Source organism: Enhydra lutris, unplaced genomic scaffold, assembly GCF_002288905.1.
Source record: "Enhydra lutris kenyoni isolate GAN:26980312 unplaced genomic scaffold, ASM228890v2 scaffoldscaffold3, whole genome shotgun sequence".
NCBI classification, from domain to species: Eukaryota; Metazoa; Chordata; class Mammalia; order Carnivora; family Mustelidae; genus Enhydra; species Enhydra lutris.
This window is the reverse complement of record NW_019154087.1, coordinates 40,753,514-40,771,276: the sequence shown is the minus strand read 5'-3', so window position 1 is coordinate 40,771,276 and position 17,763 is coordinate 40,753,514. Positions and strand designations below refer to the sequence as shown.

The following is a 17,763-nucleotide window of genomic DNA, read 5'->3' as shown; positions in this document are numbered from 1 at the left end:
GGCCTGCAGGCCATGGTTTGCCAACCCTGGGTTTAATGCATGGAACATAGCCCAGAAGATGGTGTTCTCATCCCCGGCCAAGGGTGTCATCCATGAACCAGCACTGAGATGATGCTAACAACCTGTACTGGTGTCCTGTGGGATGTAGCAGGAATAGCTACAGTGTACTGAGGGCATCGCAGGAGCCAGGTGCTTCTGGGCCCTTTACATGCATTCCCCTATTCCACCGTCACACCTCCCCAGAGGTAACTAACAGGGTCCCTATTTTATGGATAAGAGGCTGAGTAAGTTACATACAGATGACGTGAAGTCAGTCTGAATCCAAGTCACAAACCTGGTGAATGGAAGATGACAAGGAGGGAAGGCAGGACATCTGCCTGAGTAACTGTAGAGATAAAAAGGCCCCGTGTTGGTGTCACAGGTCCTGGAACACTTTTGTAAAGCACAACTCCCCGGTTTCTACTGGAGACCCACTGTGCCCATCCTGGCTGCTGCACATTTGCATGAGGGACCCACCACAGGTGATTTGTCAGGCTACCCTGGGACCAGTGCAGTATGTTCCAAATCTCAGCAACAAAATCATCCATGTGGCCTTTGGCGGGTCACGGCCTCTGAAACTCAAGTTTCCTCATCCGCAAAATGGAAAACTTGGGAACAGCTTGAAGTCTTCCAAATGCTGTACTGCCAAGCCCTCTGTTACTGAGAAATGGTGCCTCAGGGTATGTTGGCCTGGCAAAGAAAGGAGGCCAAACCCTCGCTCCATCAGCGACGGCACTTTCAGCTGTCACTTTTCAGAGACCCACAGTGCTGTCGTATGGGGTTGCCAGGGGAAGAACGATCCCGCCGGTTAGAAAGGGTTTGAAGATCAGATGATGTTAATGAGCTCACCTGGTTCTAAATGTGATTCCAATATATAGGTGGATACAAAATAGATGGCTTTGAGTGAGGCTCTCACAGTGATTGGATCGAGATCAAATTACAATGAAATTAAAGTGGCCTTACCCAGTTATTACAGTCCTAAATTGGTATATCCCAAAGAATCACCTGGAATTCCCAGGCTCAGTCCTCACTCCCAGTCCTAAATCCTCAAAGATATCTCAACAACTGGGGGAAAAAATAGCCTTTCCTTGCCTTCCTTCCTCACATAAGCATTCCAGATGATCACGGATTCTTACCAGGCAAGCTTGGGAAATCCTAGGTAACAGCAAAGAAATGTGGAAGCTCACAGTCTAGGAAACAAGGGTTACTTCAACTTAGGGACGCCTAGGTGGCTCAGTCGGTTAAGCGTCTGCCTTCCTTTGGCTCAGGTCATGATCCCAGGGTCCGGGATCAAGTCCCGCATCAGGCTCCCTGCTCAGCCAGGAGCCTGCTCCTCCCTCTCCCGCTCTCCCTGCTTATGCTTGCTCTCTCTCTCTGTCAAATAAATCAGTCTTTAAAAAAAAGAGTTACTTCAACTTAGAATGTAAGTATCTTGTGTTCATAGTCCTCAGTGGGGACAAAAAGTAGGTTGTAATATGTGAGTCAACCATTTTTTTTTAAATGTATATACCAAGAGACAGAAGGCCAGGAGGTACAGCAAGACAGGAGAACTAGGTTTGGTGAGGTTCCAGGTTTTCTTTCCTTGGGATCTTTATTCCACTGAGAACAAACAAATATGTGATGGTGAGGAGGGTACTGATGGTCTCCTGCATTGTCTTGGTGACAATGAGCTCTCACAACTATTCTGCTCAGCTTGACACACATTCCTACGGATGTAGTAGACGTTATTTGAATTAATCTGAAATCCTAATTCTGTCTTTACCAAGGAAGCTTTTGATCTCAGTTTCACACCTGAGAGAAGAATGTCACAAGTAATCAGCTATTATAACATTTTACTGTTTAATGAATCAGTCCTCTGGCTTATCAATCCCCTTCTGAGGATGGCCAGTGTGAATTAATTCCTTGGAGCATAACACCACTACTTACATGCAATGGGGGGAAAAAAGCCCAATTCCTAAACATGCAAAACAGGCCCTCCCACAGACTCTGTGAGGGCTGATCTCAACTGGTGGCCAGATCTCTTAAGGGAGAGCCAAGTACTAAGAAGCGATATATTTGTCCTATTATGCAGAAACAGAGTCTCAATATAATACCTTGAAAAATATCTTAGCAAAATTACCAGCAAATTTCTTAGAAATCTGGTTCATCAACACTTTTAAGTAGTATGGTTTCACATGACGCAGGAGTGACAACTGTTCACACCAAGGCTCTCTGCAAATCTGGCCTGCGGGCCCGATCTGGATCACACTGCCCATACTGGATAGCCTCAAGCTAAGAATAGTTTTTACATTTTTCAAGAACGACTTTTACATAAGTAAAAGAAAAAAATAGACAAAGATTACAAAATATTTATTGGATCCCTTCACAGATAAAGCCTGTCACCCCTGGTCTATAGGAGGAGAGCATGCTGCTTGGTCCTACCCCAACGAAATGTAAAAAGAAAATACTCAAAGCTAACCAGGGGAATAAGTCAAAGGCCAACCTTTCAAACAGAAAGAAGGCAGCCCTCCTCGATCTTAGCAACTTTGAGTCTAAATCTGCATAAATAAGATTCCAATTATTTTGGTAACAACTCAAATGAAAGAAATTACAGTATTATACCAAAGCACATAGCTGAAGTCAAAAAAAGCAAGCTGGTGGCTGCTCTTCTTGAAGCTAGTTGGAAAACGGACAATTCAATATAAACAACCATGTAATTGAAAATGCTAAAACTAATTCTCATTTTACAGCTGCCAGAAGGAATTCAGAGAATGTAAGGATGTATGAAAAAAAAACATAAAATGAAAAATAAATAGCAAGAATTAATCTTTATGATTTCTATCCAAGGTAGGTAAAGCAATAGTACCACCACAAACACAGAATTGATCAAACCAGGACACTAAAAACAAGGGCATATAAAATTGTGTAACTTTGAAAATATTTATTGATTGTGTATTCACTGTATCATATTGGTGGGCCTATAAAATTGTTTTACTCAAACTTTATTTTCAAAAATAACTTTTGGAATGCACCCCATGAAGCTTGTTTGGATTATCTGTGTACACACAAGCAATGGGTTGTAAAGTGAAGTATACTTCTTGCCATGGATGCCAGCCAAAAGTGTGAACGTGGCGATGACTTGGAAGTACTCACGAGCCGATGGCTTTCTAACAATTCTACTGCTACGCCCAAAGGAAAATTCCTTAGACACAACAGAGCAAGAGGTATCATAATACACTGTACAGTTCTTCCATGAAATGCAAAATAAGACACAAAGTACAGAATTTCTACAGAGACCTCCAGTAGGACTCATACTCCAAGACACTGATCCTCACATATTTCTGGGACAGTCATAAGGTTCTTGCACATTATCATGACCATGAAGAATGGCTTCCAAGATGGAGAAACAGATGAGTAGGTATGGTGCCTCTTCAACAACTCACTTTAGGCCACCATGAGAGCAATGGAAGGAGTATAAGTAGTAGCTAACACTTTTCATTTATTCCTGAGTTTTCTTTTATTTTAAACCAAATTAATTCATCCTCTCCATTATAGATGAGTTCTGCTGACATCCAAGAAAATAAAAACAAAATTCAAAATATAGACATAGTCTGAAGTAAATATCTTTAAATGAATATTTCCTGCCTTATAGGACTTACATTTACTTTTACTTTAAAAAAATCTTCTTTAACTTAAAAATGGTGAAGATGGCAAATTTCATGTTATGTGTTTCTTATCATAGTAATTAAAAACAATTATGTAAAAAAGTATATTGTAATAGAAACAGATAAGCATAATAGGATGCATTTAAATTCTTTTTAAAAAGAGATACCAATTTATTTGTTTTGTTTCTTCCTCAAGTGTATTTTGTACATAAAATACAGATATATATTATTCTCTGTATAATGAGGGAAGAGTGTTTACAGAGAAGTGTGAGGAAGCCAGGGTTTTATACCAAGAACAGGAAAAACTGATTAACCCTGATGGTCACATAATAATCAGGTAAAAAGAGTGTGTTATCATATGTTACAAGATGATGCATCAATCAAATGTCATTTTAAAAAAGTTTCTTAGAAATATAATGCTATGTCCCTAGACTGTCATCGCACCAATATACGGCAGGGCTCCCACTAACACTGACTGATACTCGAAAATGAGCAGTCACAACGAGTCTGCGCCGGTGATCCTCAGGCTCACTTAATTCCTAGGAATACTGACTAGTGTTGACTTTTTATAAAAGGGGGGTTAGTTGCAATGTGATCTCCTGAAAGGGATCCTGGAATAAAGCATGTTAATGTGAAAGTGGTGAAGTCTGAATAAAGAGCGTGGGTTTAAATAGTAACAACGTATAATGTTAATTTCTTTCTTCTGACATGTGCCGTGGTCTATAAATGTTAACATTAAGGAAAGCTGGGCAACGGGCCCATGGGAACTCTTCCATACTATCTTTGCAACTTTTCTCTAAATCTAAAATCATTCCAAAATTAACACTTCCCTAAAAAGGGGCAGGAGGGACTTAAAATAAGGATGTAACTGTGCACACAGGGCCACGAAACTCAGCTGTCACGACGTGTGATAACAGCAACAGAGAGGAGTATGCCAGCGTCATTTCAGAAACAGCCCAGAGAGAAGGAAGTGGTGATGGGGATGGGGTGCAAGGGGGGCTCCCGTGGGCCCATCATGTTCTGTAGTTGCACCGGCGTGTTCCTTTTACGTTAATTCACTGGACTCGACCTTTCCCTACGTTACCCTGCCATTAAAAAAGGGAAGAAATACTTCCCCGGTACCGATAAAGGTTAGAATGAAGGGAGAATCTGGGACTAGGAGATGTCTATGTGGGAATGCAGACATCTGTATGGGGGCGGTTATGACAGGGTATTCTAAATTCAAGTTTTCGGAGCCGGGAAGGATCTTGGTGGCTCCCGGGTCCTGGCGCAGACCATTCTACCTGGAGCAGCCCCAGAAGTGCTGACGCAGCTGGGCGCACAGGGTGCAGCTGTGACACGCACGCAGGTCACAGACCCCTGACCTGCCCCAGCACAGCTGCGAATCACAGGCCCTCCACACCTGGTCCAGAGGCTAGCCGAGCCCCCTGTTGTGTTCTGATTCCACAACAGAGCCATCGCAGTAAGTTCTCATAACCTTCAAAGGCTCAGCAAAGCTGCTTCTCTCATAACAGCTGTTTTTACCCCATGAATCACACCGGGTTTTTCCAACACTGTTTAGACTTCATACTTCCACCGCTGCATCTCTGTGTTTGTTGTTACTGTTTACTAAATAACAGCAGATCCTAGATTTGAACAGTGGTGGAGCTGGAGGGCAACGAACCTCTACTTGTTTTAAAGATGAGGAAACTGGTGTCACAGATGTTCAGAACCCATCACTAGTTCCTAGAATTCAGTTCTTTTTTAGGTCACCAAATTAACCTAGATGCTTCCCCCCGTGGTTACTGTGTGATTAGATGAACTGATACGCAGTTCCTCACAACACTAGTTTATGACCTGGGTTCTTTTGTGTATAACTCAGTTCATCGTGGTGTCTGTGGTTGTTTGTGCTGAAAATAATTCTTGCTGAATGGTACAATGCCAAAGGAAAAGACAACAGAAACAGTTCTGAGAACTTAAAATGTCAAGACGCTCCCTTTTTAATGTGTGGATCAATCATGTAAATTAAAGGGGAATTTAGGAATATTTTTTAAGAAATAACAATTTTAGGTAGGCAATTGTAAGGAAGATAACAATCATACATGCCAAGGCTACATGATTCTTCCACAGGCCCCATGGGGAGATATCGATGCCCTGGTTGAGCAAAAAGTCTTCGCCAGTACATCTGAAATTCAACAGAAAAGGAATATGACTTCATTCTTAGCATTTGCCAAATTTTACTCAATTAAATTCACTCCTCCCGGGGCACCTATGTGGCTCAGTGGGTTAAGCCTCTGCCTTTGGCTCAGGTCATGATCTCAGGGTCCTGCTTCCCCCTCTCTCAGCCTGCCTCTCTGCCTACTTGTGATCTCTCTCTCTCTGTGTCAAATAAATAAATAAAATCTTTAACCAAAATTAATTAATTAATTAATTCACTCCTCCCATTGGTTACCAAGGCTCAAATAACTATGCCTTTATATATAGTAGGTAACAGACAATGAGTGCTTACAAATCCGCTAGATACTATGTTGAGCAACCCACATGTAACAGTTTAGTCAATCCCTAAAACAACCCAGTGTGGGTTCAGATATACAAGTAAAAGATAAAGAGGCTAAAGTTTAAGGAACTTAGGTCCAAGGCCACAGACTCACACTGTGAACCAAGTTGCTAATCTCTGAAAATTCATTTGTTTCCAGATCTATGATGCTGCTCTCTTTAAAGGGCAGAAACATTAATCAAGTAATTTGCCCTCACTCCTGATGGGTAAACCTCAGTTTTAACAGATGGCATCAACAGATAACAGATGACATTATTACCGAGACAGTCGAAGCTCTTTCTAGAACTCATCACCCACAAATCAGCCATGCAAACGAACACAGGCTAAGAATTTTGCAACTGGGAAGAGAGGTGAGCAAGGGCTTCCTGGCACCACTGCAGTTCCATCCACTCTTGCAGCAGGACTGGAATGAGCCCAGCAGATGCCTGGCTGCAAGCCATCACCAGCAGGCCCCTTAATGAGGGGGAAGCCTCAGTGGCAGCTGAAGCAGAACAGGGTAGGGTAGCCCTGGCACCGTTTAGAAAAGCACCTGGCACTAGAAACACCTGGTACAGCCTTAATTATTTCCTGTTACCCCATTTTTGTGCAACTCTTGAAATCTGGCAGTTCAAAAAAAAAAGTGTTAGGGGCGCCTGGGTGGCTCAGTGGGTTAAGCTGCTGCCTTCGGCTCAGGTCATGATCTCAGGGTCCTGGGATCGAGCCCCGCATCGGGCTCTCTGCTCAGCAGGGAGCCTGCTTCCTCCTCTCTCTCTCTGCCTGCCTCTCTGCCTGCTTGTGATCTCTCTCTGTCAAATAAATAAATAAAATCTTTAAAAAAAAAAAAAAAAAAAGTGTTAGGCCCAGACAAAAGACAGAGAGTGGGCAGGATAAAGAAAGCTTCTCCTTGCAGAGGTTTTCTAGAAATACTTCAAACTAGCAATGTGTCCTGTTACTAAGAATTGTTTCATGAAGGTCCATAAGATTCTGGATACTAGCATTCTCTTTTCTTTCATTAGTTAATGTATCAAAGTCAAACCGTTAACAACAATCATGGATAAGGAAAGTTTTATTCAGTTTTTAAAACATCCTCTTGATTTTATGGAAATCTGCATTTCTGTTTTATTGACACTATCCAATAAATGTGACTTCTTTCTCATGACTGAAATGTGTTTCCTTCTTTAGAGGGCACATGCTTTAATAAGGGTATTCCAAGTCAGTTTAAAAGAAAAAAAAATAGCTGTGCAGACTTCGATTTCATAATGTCTCCTATTTAAGTGCAGGAGGAAGGGGCAGGTGCCTCGAGTGTGCCAGGGAAATGTTCTGCTCCTGGCCTCGGGCTGGGCTTCCAAGAAGCTGTAAGTTCATGAATCTGTACACTTCCCATAACCCATAAATTCCAATATCCTAAGGCTTTGCAAAAATATCAAAGCAGTTCATTTTCAAACTCAGGTGTTCTAAAAATAAAACCTAAAACCCACAATTCAAAACAGCATTTTAAAATGGCCCCAAATGAACAGCATATCAGAAACATTTCCCCAACTTAACGATAACTTGGACTATAGTAGAACATCGAGGAGACATGCACTGTGCACTGGTCCGCAGTAGAAGGACCCTCAGCAGCCACAGGGTCCAGTGGCCTTTCTGCATGACAACCCAAGAGTAAGCAAGTCCATTCTGGCACTGAGTACAAACTTACATCGCATAGCTACAGGTACCATTCCCTGTTACGTTGACTCCTGGGCAGAAGTTTTGTCCCAAAAATTCATTATGCTGCAAAGCCTGTAACACAGGGGGATGGGACAAGGTAAATAGTTTTAAATTTCAAAAAGTCTCCAGAGAATGATCATGTCCTCCTAGTTTAATCTTTACTGCTATTCCTAAAAACAAACGAAGCTTCACATTCATGGTCTTGGTCACATCAGAACAGTTAAAATTCTTTTCCCTGGCAACTAACTGGGTGGCCTATGTTGGGATTTTGGCTTCTAAAATAAAGGCTGTAAAAAGTATTTGGCAAAGAGGGGAGACCTGTGGCTATCCTACCCATAGCTCCTTCCTCCTCCTACTTTTATACTCCCACAAACAGTGGGATTAAAATCATAAAACGGTAGTCAATGACTGTTGTTAATTTACAGCATCTATTTAAGAACCTTTTATATTGTTCCTCTTTATTTTCATCAAAACCAGTGCTAATTCTTGGGAGTTAGAAACCCAATCGTACTATATTAAGACACAGTTTTCTGTGGATTTGATGAGCTTTTTCTAAAGCCAATAGAGTAGCTGTATTATATGCTCTTTTTCTTCTAATTTCAATATAAAATATATATTCAAGCCCCCCCCTTATCTATTTTCATATGGAACTGAAATCCAACGACAGTTTTTCATATCCATTAGTCGATCTTTCTCCTTTCTGTGGAGTTCTCTTTCCACCCCTCAGCTCCCTCTGACAGCAGAGTGACTGGGGAAACCTCAGGGGATGATGGAGGTGAAACTCTTCTTCATCACTCAGAAAATGAAACCACTGGGAGACTTTCACAGTTCATGGCTAGGGTGATGACGTTGGCAGGCTTTATTCTGGTTGTTCCTAGCTTGGGAACAATGAAGCAGTCACAAGGACAGATGAGGAAAACTTACCGCATAGCCATATCGAGGAATGCTGAAGTACTGAAGCCAGGAGAGCCAAGGCGCAATGGTTCTGAGATTTACCAACAGCCCCGAAAATATCTACGAAAAGCAAATGCCAAGAATCAGACCTGGTGAAGGGATTTCATGGAATTACAGAGAATAATTTCTGAGTCCCCTACAACCTTCACAAACATTTCTTCTAAGACTTCCCTTTGCTTACGTATGCCCCACTAGAGCTGAGGCTGTTCGTGGCTCTAAAGGAACGACAACATATCTCTAATACCTACATCATCTAATTGGAAGACCCTTCATTGTCAAGGCTTTTACTTTTGGTGACTGCCCATGATGAAAGATCAATAAAGTACTGACTGTCCCAGCGATACCACCACTCTATGCTCACAACAAGAAACTTACCAGGGCAGATCCTGAACATCTCCTGCCCCTCTCTACTTCCCTAACACAGTAAGATCTGTTATTTACAAGGGCTTGCATTCTATCTCCGCATGACTATAGAAATAATCTGGCGTTTGGGATGCATGTTTAAAATAACCCAAAGCCTGGAACTGACACACAGAATAACATGGTGAAGTACAGCCTAACATATGGTGAATACCTTCATTTAAAGCTACCAAAAAGCCGTCTTATGGTGAAAGACCAAGGCCAGCAACAGATGGCTACGTGAGAAGAGGTTTATATTTAACTTTTAACTGGCAGTAGGTATGCTGGGATAGACCTAACAATGACAATGTTGGAGTGACTACGTATTCTTAAACTTGACTTAACCAGGTGCCTAATAGAGGACACACTGCATCTCTGAGGAAAATGTGGTGTTATGACTGGTTTTAAAGGATCTATATACAAACTTCTAAATAACAATAAGGTGAAGCATCTAATACATTATGCAGAACATTTTTATAAATTGATGACACATTATTTATTGAATAACATGATAGAAAACATATGGGAAGGTTTATCACTTTCTCAATAACGGTTAGATCGATAGACGTCAAACTCAGAAATGGAAGACTTAAACTTTGGCAAAAATTTGTGCTAATTATGCTTCTTTTAAAGACATCTTCTCCTACTCTAGCAGAAAAAAAACACATGTATTAAGTAAACAGGCTAACGTTCCTGTTCACTTGACGTTAAGGGGCAAGGTTGTAACTAGCTGATTCGCTTACTGATTGGTCTATGTACAGGGAAAATTAAGGGACACATAAGGTTAGGCTTCAGTAACCATTTAAAAAAAGGTAGGCAGAAATATATTGGTATAAGAGAATGTCAGGAACCCAGAAGGGAGGAGAGACAGTACTGTGTGGACTTTGGAACTTTTCAGTATTTTTAAAACACCCCTTTTCAAAATACAGGAGGGACCCAAGATAGACTACCCACACTGCAAACTGTTCTACTTCTCATGGAGCTTAGCTACTCCCTTGGAGGGGAGTATATCCAGCCAAACCATTAAGTCACCGCTTAAATAAGTCAATGGTTCTCTAACACGAGCACAGAAGTTGGGCAATTAACCTGATGTTTTTATGAGAGAATCTTACAATCAAAATTTTTCTGGGTTTTGTGGGTTTTTTTTTTTTAGAAGTTTCTGTTTAAATTCCAATTAGTTAACATACAGTGTAATATCAGTTTCATGTGCCCAATTTAATGATTCAACACCTCCATACAATACCTGGTGCTCGTCACAACTGCCCTCCTTCATCCCCATCACCTATGTAACCCAACCCCCTAACCACTTCAGTCTGCTCTCTATAGTTAAGTCTGTTTCTTGGTTCGCCTCTTTTATTCCCCCTAAGATCGTTTGTTTTGTTTCTTAAGTTCCACATATGAGTGAAATCTTGTGGTATCTCTGACTTGTTTCACTTCGCATAATGCTCTCTAGCTCCATCTACATCATTGCAAATAGCAATATTTCATTCTTTTGGTGGCTGAGTAATATTCCATTCTGTCTATATATCACATCTTTTTATCCATTCAATAGTCAGTTGACATTTAAGCACTTTCCATAATTTGGCTATTGTTGATAATGTGTTTACAAATATAGGGGTGCATGTATCCCTTCAAACCAGTATTTCTCCCCCCTCTGGGTAAATACCTAGTAGTTCAATTACTGGATGGTTATGGTTCTTGGTGCAAATATAAGTGGGATCAATTCCCTGATTTTTCTTTCTGCTGCTTCATTATTGGTGTATAGAAATGCAATAGGTTTCTGTACATTGACTTTGTATCCTGTGACTTTACTGAATTCATGTTCTAGTTCTAGCAATTTTTTGGTGGAGTCTTCTGAGTTTACTATAGAGTATCATGTCTGCAAACAGTAAAAGTTTTACTTCTTCTTTACTGATTAGATGCCTTTAATTTCTTTTTGTTGTCTGATTGCTGAGGATAGGACTTGTAGTACTATGTTAAATAACACTGGTGAGTGTGGACATCCATGTCTTGTTCCTGACCATGGAGAAAAAGCTCTGTTTTTCCCCAATGAGAACAATACTGGCTGTGGGTTTATTGTATATGGCCTTTATGATGTTGAGATATGTTCCCTCTATCCCTACTTTGTTGATGCTTTTTATTAAAAAGGGATCCTGTACTTTGTCAAATACTTTTTCTGCATCAACTGAGAGAAGCATATAGTTCTTATCCTCTCCTTTATTAATGTGATGAATCATGCAGACTGATTGGCAAATACTCAACTACACTTGCAGCCCAGGAGTAAATCCCATGGGATTGTGATGAATGATTCTTTTAATGTACTGTTGGATTCAGTTTGCGAGTATTATACTAAGCATTTTTCCATCCATGTTCATCAGAGATATTGGCCTGTAGTTCTCTTTTTCAATGGAGTCTTTTTTTTTTTTTTTTTTTTTTTTTTTTTGTGGAATAAGGGTGATGCTGGCCTCATAGAATGAGTTTGGAACTTTTCCTTCCATTTCTATATTTTGGAATAGTTTGAGAAGAATAGGTATTAACTATTCTTTAAATGTTTGGTAAAATTCCTCTGGGAAATCCTCTGGCCCTGGACTCTAGTTTGTTGGGAGATTTTTGATGACTGATTCCATTTCTTGCTGGTTATCAGTCTGTTCAGGTTTTTTATTTCTTCCTGTTTCAGTTTTGGTAGGTTATCTGTTTCTAGGAATTTGTCCATTTCTTCCAGGTTGTCCAATTTGTTAGCATATATTTTTTCATAATATTCCCTTAGAATTGTTTGTATTTCTGTGGTGTTGTTATTTCTCCTCTATCATTTGTGATTTTATTTATTTGGATCCTTTCTCTTTTCTTTTTGATAAGTCTAGCTATGGGTATATCAATTTTACTAATTTTTTCAAAGAACCAGCTCCTGATTTCATTGATCTGTTCTACTGGGTTTTTTTTAGTTTCTATATCATTTGTTTCTGCTCCAATCTTTAATATTCCTTCCTTCTGCTTGCTTTAGGCTTCATTTGTTGTACTTTTTATACCTCCTTTAGGTATAAGGTTAGATTGTTTATTTGAGATTTTTTTCTTCCTTCTTGAGGTAGGCCTGTATCGCTATATAATTCCCTCTTGGGACTGCTTTTGCTGCATCCCAAAGGTTTTGGACCATTGTGTTTTCATTTTCATTTGTTTCCATGTATTTTTTAAATTTTTTGATGTCCTGGTTGACCCATTGATTATTTAGTAGAATGTTGTTTAACCTCCGTGTATTTGTAGTCTTTCCAAATTTTTTCTGGTGGTTAGCTTCAAGTTTCATAGTGTTGTGGTCAGAAATTTATAGGGTATGATCTCATATGGTATGATCTCAACCTTTTTGTACTTATTGAGGACTGATTTATAACCTAGTATGTGATCTATTCTGGAGAATAGATCCCATGTGCACTTGAAAAAAATGTGCATTCTGTTGCTTTAGGGTGAAATGTTCTGATTATATCTTTTAAGTCTATCTGGTCAAGTGCGTCATTCAAAGCCATTGTTTCCTTGTTGATTTTCTGCTTAGATGGATTTGTCCACAGCTATAAGTAGGGTGTTAAAGTCCCCTACTATTATTGTATTGTTATCAATGAGTTCCTTTATGTCTGTTATTGTTTTATATATTTGAATGCTCCCATATTGGGGGCATAAAGATTTACAATTGTTAGATTTTCTTGTTGAACTGTTCCCTTTATCGTGATACAGTGTCCTTTTTCATCTCCTGTTACAGTCTTTGGTTTTATTTATTTTTTTTTTAAAGATTTTTATTTATTTATTGAGAGAGAGGCAGTGAGAGAGAGCATGAGCTAGGAGAAGGTTAGAGGGAGAAGCAGACTCCCCATGGAGCTGGGAGCCTGATGTGGGACTCGATCCAGGGACTCCGGGATCATGACCTGAGCTGAAGGCAGTCATCCAACCAACTGAGCCACCCAGGCGCCCCCAGTCTTTGGTTTTAAAGTCTAGTTTGGTTTTTGAAGTTTCAGTTTATCAAGGTTTCACTATACATCACCCAAGAAGCATCTTTTAAGAACTCATGTGTAACAAAATGTTAACTAAAGTTATAGCAATTATATTAGAACTGTAGCCAAAAGGCTGGGTAATGCCAAGAAAAATCTGTATATTCTCTAATATAAGCTATCCCTCAATACATGGTCTCCTTAAAGCACAGAATCCCATTTACAGAATCCTCAAAGCAGGTTTTGGTAACAGGTAAATCTGTGGGAAGGAACAAGGGGAAATAACTACTTCTCAGAGAAGCACAGTTCCTACTCACCATCATAAACACAAAGGAGATGGTCATGAGAAGTGTCGCTATGGATACCACACTCTGGCCTGCTGCTATGGCCAGTGCCATAGAACTGGCCGAATAAGCCACCATCATAAGGGTGAACATCATGATGAAGAAGGCCTCCACAACTGGTTTCAAGCCTTAGTTGGGAAGGAAAGAAGGGGTTGAATCCACCTGCCAAGGTAACTGTGTATTTGGGATTGCTTCCTATGCAAAGCACTATAATATTTTGAGAAACTAATACCAGAATGAAGAATATTCATCCTCTATTTGACCACCTGGGGTCACCAATTTCATTACCAGCCCCCCATATTACTGTATAAAGTTATCATAGTTTCTTTTTTATACTTGTTGCATAAGTACATTTCTGTGTAACATCTCTGCTCCTCCTTTATTTATAATTATTAACAATTTCTGAGTGCTTGAGATGGAGAGCTCCAGGCAACACAACTGGCTCCAATTCTATTGCCTTTTCTTCTAAGAACAAAACTTGTCAAGAGCATATTTTTTTTTACTCAAACATCACCACATGACTGTTTGCTATCACCACATTGAGTAAAGAAACTGGGAAGATTAGGTGACCTCCCAGTGGTTTCAATATCTGGGGGAATGTCTCCACATTCCAAGTCCCCAAGACAAAGCACCATATAATTCTGGGATTGAGGGTGGGGTTAAATAAATTTCCTAAAACTACTTTATAAATGATAATGGACTAATACTATAGATCACACAATCTGAAGGTTTTGGAACAGCTGTCAAAAGTCTGAGGATCTAGGTTCTACACCCAATTCTTCATGACACACCTCTTATTTATAAAATGGAAGTTTAAACTCAATCAGTTGGTTTTCTTCTGTAGTGCTTTACTTATATATATATTTTAAATAAAAGATGTATGTCTGATGTGTGTGTTTATGCCTCAGTAAAAATATAAGGACATTCTGATACAATGAGCCTAGTACACAAATGAATCTAACTACACCTATCGAACAAGTATTTGTATTAAACCAGGAAGCCCTGAAAGTCACTATCTTTTACTATCTTTATGTGTAAACACACAGACACACATAATAATAAAAATACAAATACGTAGTAAGTATCCCAGCTCCTCTATCATAGTCTCAAATAGTTTTGTGAATTCTTTCCATGTTGATAAATGACACACAGCATCTTTCAGTAAAATTGAGGTTTATAAGTAGTTTTAAAAGTTAGTTTAGGACAAGTCTTGACAAAAATGTCCTCAGGGAACAGTTATTTCAGAGTATGCATGTGGATAGATGTCTCCTTATCTCACTGGCTTGGTTTAGAGTTTGAGAACCAAAATGAAGCTGGTAAAAAGAAATTGGCTTGCCCTCATATTGAAGAGTAAAGATACAAACCTTTTGTCATACTGCTTACCTAACAAGAAGTATATTATACAAGTAAATATAATACTTGGTAACATCCTCATGGGTAGTAAATCAGATAACAGTTTTCCAAAGAAATAAGATGACACTCTGTAGTATCCACTGATATACTCATGTCTAAAAAAGAAAAATTCATCCTACATTAGTTAAGGAAGGCAGGAACCAGATTGGGCTGCTTGCTTACCTACAGACTTCCGCCACCACCAAGGGTCGAATGACTACAGCTTCTCACATCCTTGAGGTGAACCTCCATCCTGTCAGCATCAGGCACCATCTTGGGTGTGAGCCTCACCTATGTTGTCACCCCCACACGGGTCTGTGCAATACCCCTCTTCTCATTATAGAACTCCCTCTGGATGCCATCCATTCTGCTCCCTGAGCGCCCACTCCCAGTGAGCAGATCTGCATCTCCTTCCTCTCTTCCAACACTGGCTCTCCTTGAAGAATAGCACTCCAGTAGCTGAGCTCAGTTATGGTAGAGGCTTTACTTTCTTCCCACTTCTGATTATGAAGGTGGCAGCTCCACTATCCTCCAAGCTTCCTAAAGCAGCCCTGGATCACTTATTCAACTCTCATGACAAAAAGAAAATGGCACTTCTTCCTTCAACAATCACACCTTTCAACCACACATCCCTGTCAAATCCTGCTTCCTTCCCTCTCCAGTTCTAGATCCCTTCCTCTTCCTGACATCTTCCTCCTGTAATTCCAAACTCCTCCACCAATATCATTCTTTCCCTCTGGAATGATTCCTTTCTTCAGTATGGGAATATGGGCAAATCTTGTCCAACTTTGAAAAACACAAGGAACAAAAGAGCCTTTACTTTATTTTAAGGCTGCCCTTTGGCTCCTTCCATTTCCCTCCCATTGAGGGCTAAGTTGGGTCCACATTCTTTGTCAGCTTGACCTCCACACCTTATATTTACTGCTCAGCCTACTACTTTCTCTCTACTAAGCCCCTCTGACTTTGCCTGCGTGGGCCATCATGACTTCTCATTTGTTTTAAAAAAAAAACAAAACGGGCGCCTGGGTGGCTCAGTGGGTTAGGCCGCTGCCTTCGGCTCAGGTCATGATCTCGGGGTCCTGGGATCGAGTCCCGCATCGGGCTCTCTGCTCGGCGGGGAGCCTGCTTCTCTCTCTCTCTCTCTCTCTCTGCCTGCCTCTCTGTCTACTTGTGATCTCTCTCTGTCAAGTAAATAAATGAAATCTTTAAAAAAAAAAAATCCTTTTTTGCCCCTTTATCGCTTGCTTTTTCTGCAGCATTTGGATTTGCTGGCTCTGCCTTCTCCCCTTAGTATCAGGCCCTACATGCTCACGATTGTCCTCACAACCTCTGGCTGCTTTTTCTCAATTAACGTGGGCAATCCCCAGGAACCAAGCTGTGGCCCAACACTGGATATGACCAGTTTGACCAACAGCCCCTGATACCGGAGAGCCCCCTTCCTGGAACAGAGACCTACTCACATAAAGAGCTTCTTCTCGACCACAAAGAGCTCCACAGCTGACACACTGCTGAAACACTGGTTGGTCGTCAGGAAGAAGAGCACCCCTGACCTGCAATGAGAGAAAAGTGTGGGGGGGGGGAAGCACTGCAGTCAATGAAACATTCTTAGGTCAATTTTCTAAGTGCAAAATGCTCTCCTCAAAGGATACCTCATAACATTAAATAGAAATTGTTCTGGTTAAAACAGGGAAGTATGCGCGCCATAAGCCTTCTCCCCACCATCTCTGGGTATCCACAGTGGTACCCCTCAGAGTCCACAAAGCATAGTCTGAAAGTCATTGTCCTGGGCTGCCATGGATTAAACTAGGTTCTCCCCCACATTCCTAGGTTAAAGCCCGAACGTTCAACGTGATGATATTTAGAGACAGTGTATTTGGGAGGTAATTAGATTTAGATGAGGTCATGAGGGTAGGGCCCTCACAATGGGATTAGCGCCCTTAAAAGACAAGGGAGAGACATCAGAGTACATGCTCTCTGCTGTGTGAGGACACAGCAAAAAGGTAGCCACCTGTGAGCCAGGAAGAGAGCTCTCATCGGAACCTGACCATGGATCTCTAGATCCTGATCTCTACAAGTATAAGAAATTGTTGTTTAGACTATTGTTTAAGCCACACAGCCTATGGTTCTTTGGGATGGCAGTCTGTGCTGATGAATACGTAGGTCATAAAAATATTATCATCTTGAATTTTAACTAACAAAAACAACAAGTATCAGGTGCCTGGGTTGCTCAGTGGGTTAAGCCTCTGCCTTCAGCTCACGTCATGGTCTCAGGGTCCTGGGATCAAGGCCCGCATCGGGCTCTCTGCTCAGCAGGGAGGCTGCTTCCCCCTCTCTCTCTGCCTGCCTCTCTGCCTACTTGTGATCTCTCTCTCTCTGTCTGTCAAATAAATAAAATCTTAAAAAAAAAAAAAAAGACGACAACAACAGCAACAAGTACCATTCCTAATGTATGAAGGGAGAAGGAGTGAACCAAATAAAGCCTGCAAAGCTTAAAAACCTCTATCAGCCACCTTTTTTTTTTTTAAAGATTTATTTATTTATTTATTTGACAGAGATCACATCATATCATATCAGCCCACAACTGTCGAGAGCCTTGATGTTATCCTTGACAAGCCACACCAAAATGGTTTCCAACATGCTCAAAAGAGAAAACAAGGGCGCCTGGGTGGTTCAGTGGGCTAAAGCCTCTTCCTTCAGCTCAGGTCGTGATCTCAGGGTCCTGGGATCCAGCCCCACATCAGGTTCTATGCTTAGCAGGGAGCCTGCTTCCCCCACCCTTCTGCCTGCCTCTCTGCCTA

At 40.8% G+C, this 17,763-nt stretch overlaps 1 protein-coding gene across 4 annotated transcripts in view; it reads right to left on the bottom strand.

The window, feature by feature from the left end:
• Nucleotides 1–5,631: 5,631 nt before the first annotated feature.
• LOC111155589 (ATP binding cassette subfamily G member 2 (Junior blood group)) overlaps nucleotides 5,632–17,763 on the bottom strand; it is a 157,068-nt gene continuing 144,936 nt past the window's right edge. For all 4 annotated transcript variants that reach the window (XM_022515852.1, XM_022515842.1, XM_022515867.1 and 1 more), the window contains 6 exons: nucleotides 16,426–16,515; nucleotides 14,957–15,081; nucleotides 13,547–13,701; nucleotides 8,830–8,919; nucleotides 7,895–7,977; nucleotides 5,632–5,847 (listed from right to left, as the gene is read on the bottom strand). In XM_022515852.1, the coding sequence (XP_022371560.1) occupies nucleotides 5,700–5,847; nucleotides 7,895–7,977; nucleotides 8,830–8,919; nucleotides 13,547–13,701; nucleotides 14,957–15,081; nucleotides 16,426–16,515 (691 nt within the window). In that variant the 3' untranslated portion in view covers nucleotides 5,632–5,699. The remainder of the gene's footprint in view (nucleotides 5,848–7,894; nucleotides 7,978–8,829; nucleotides 8,920–13,546; nucleotides 13,702–14,956; nucleotides 15,082–16,425; nucleotides 16,516–17,763) is intronic.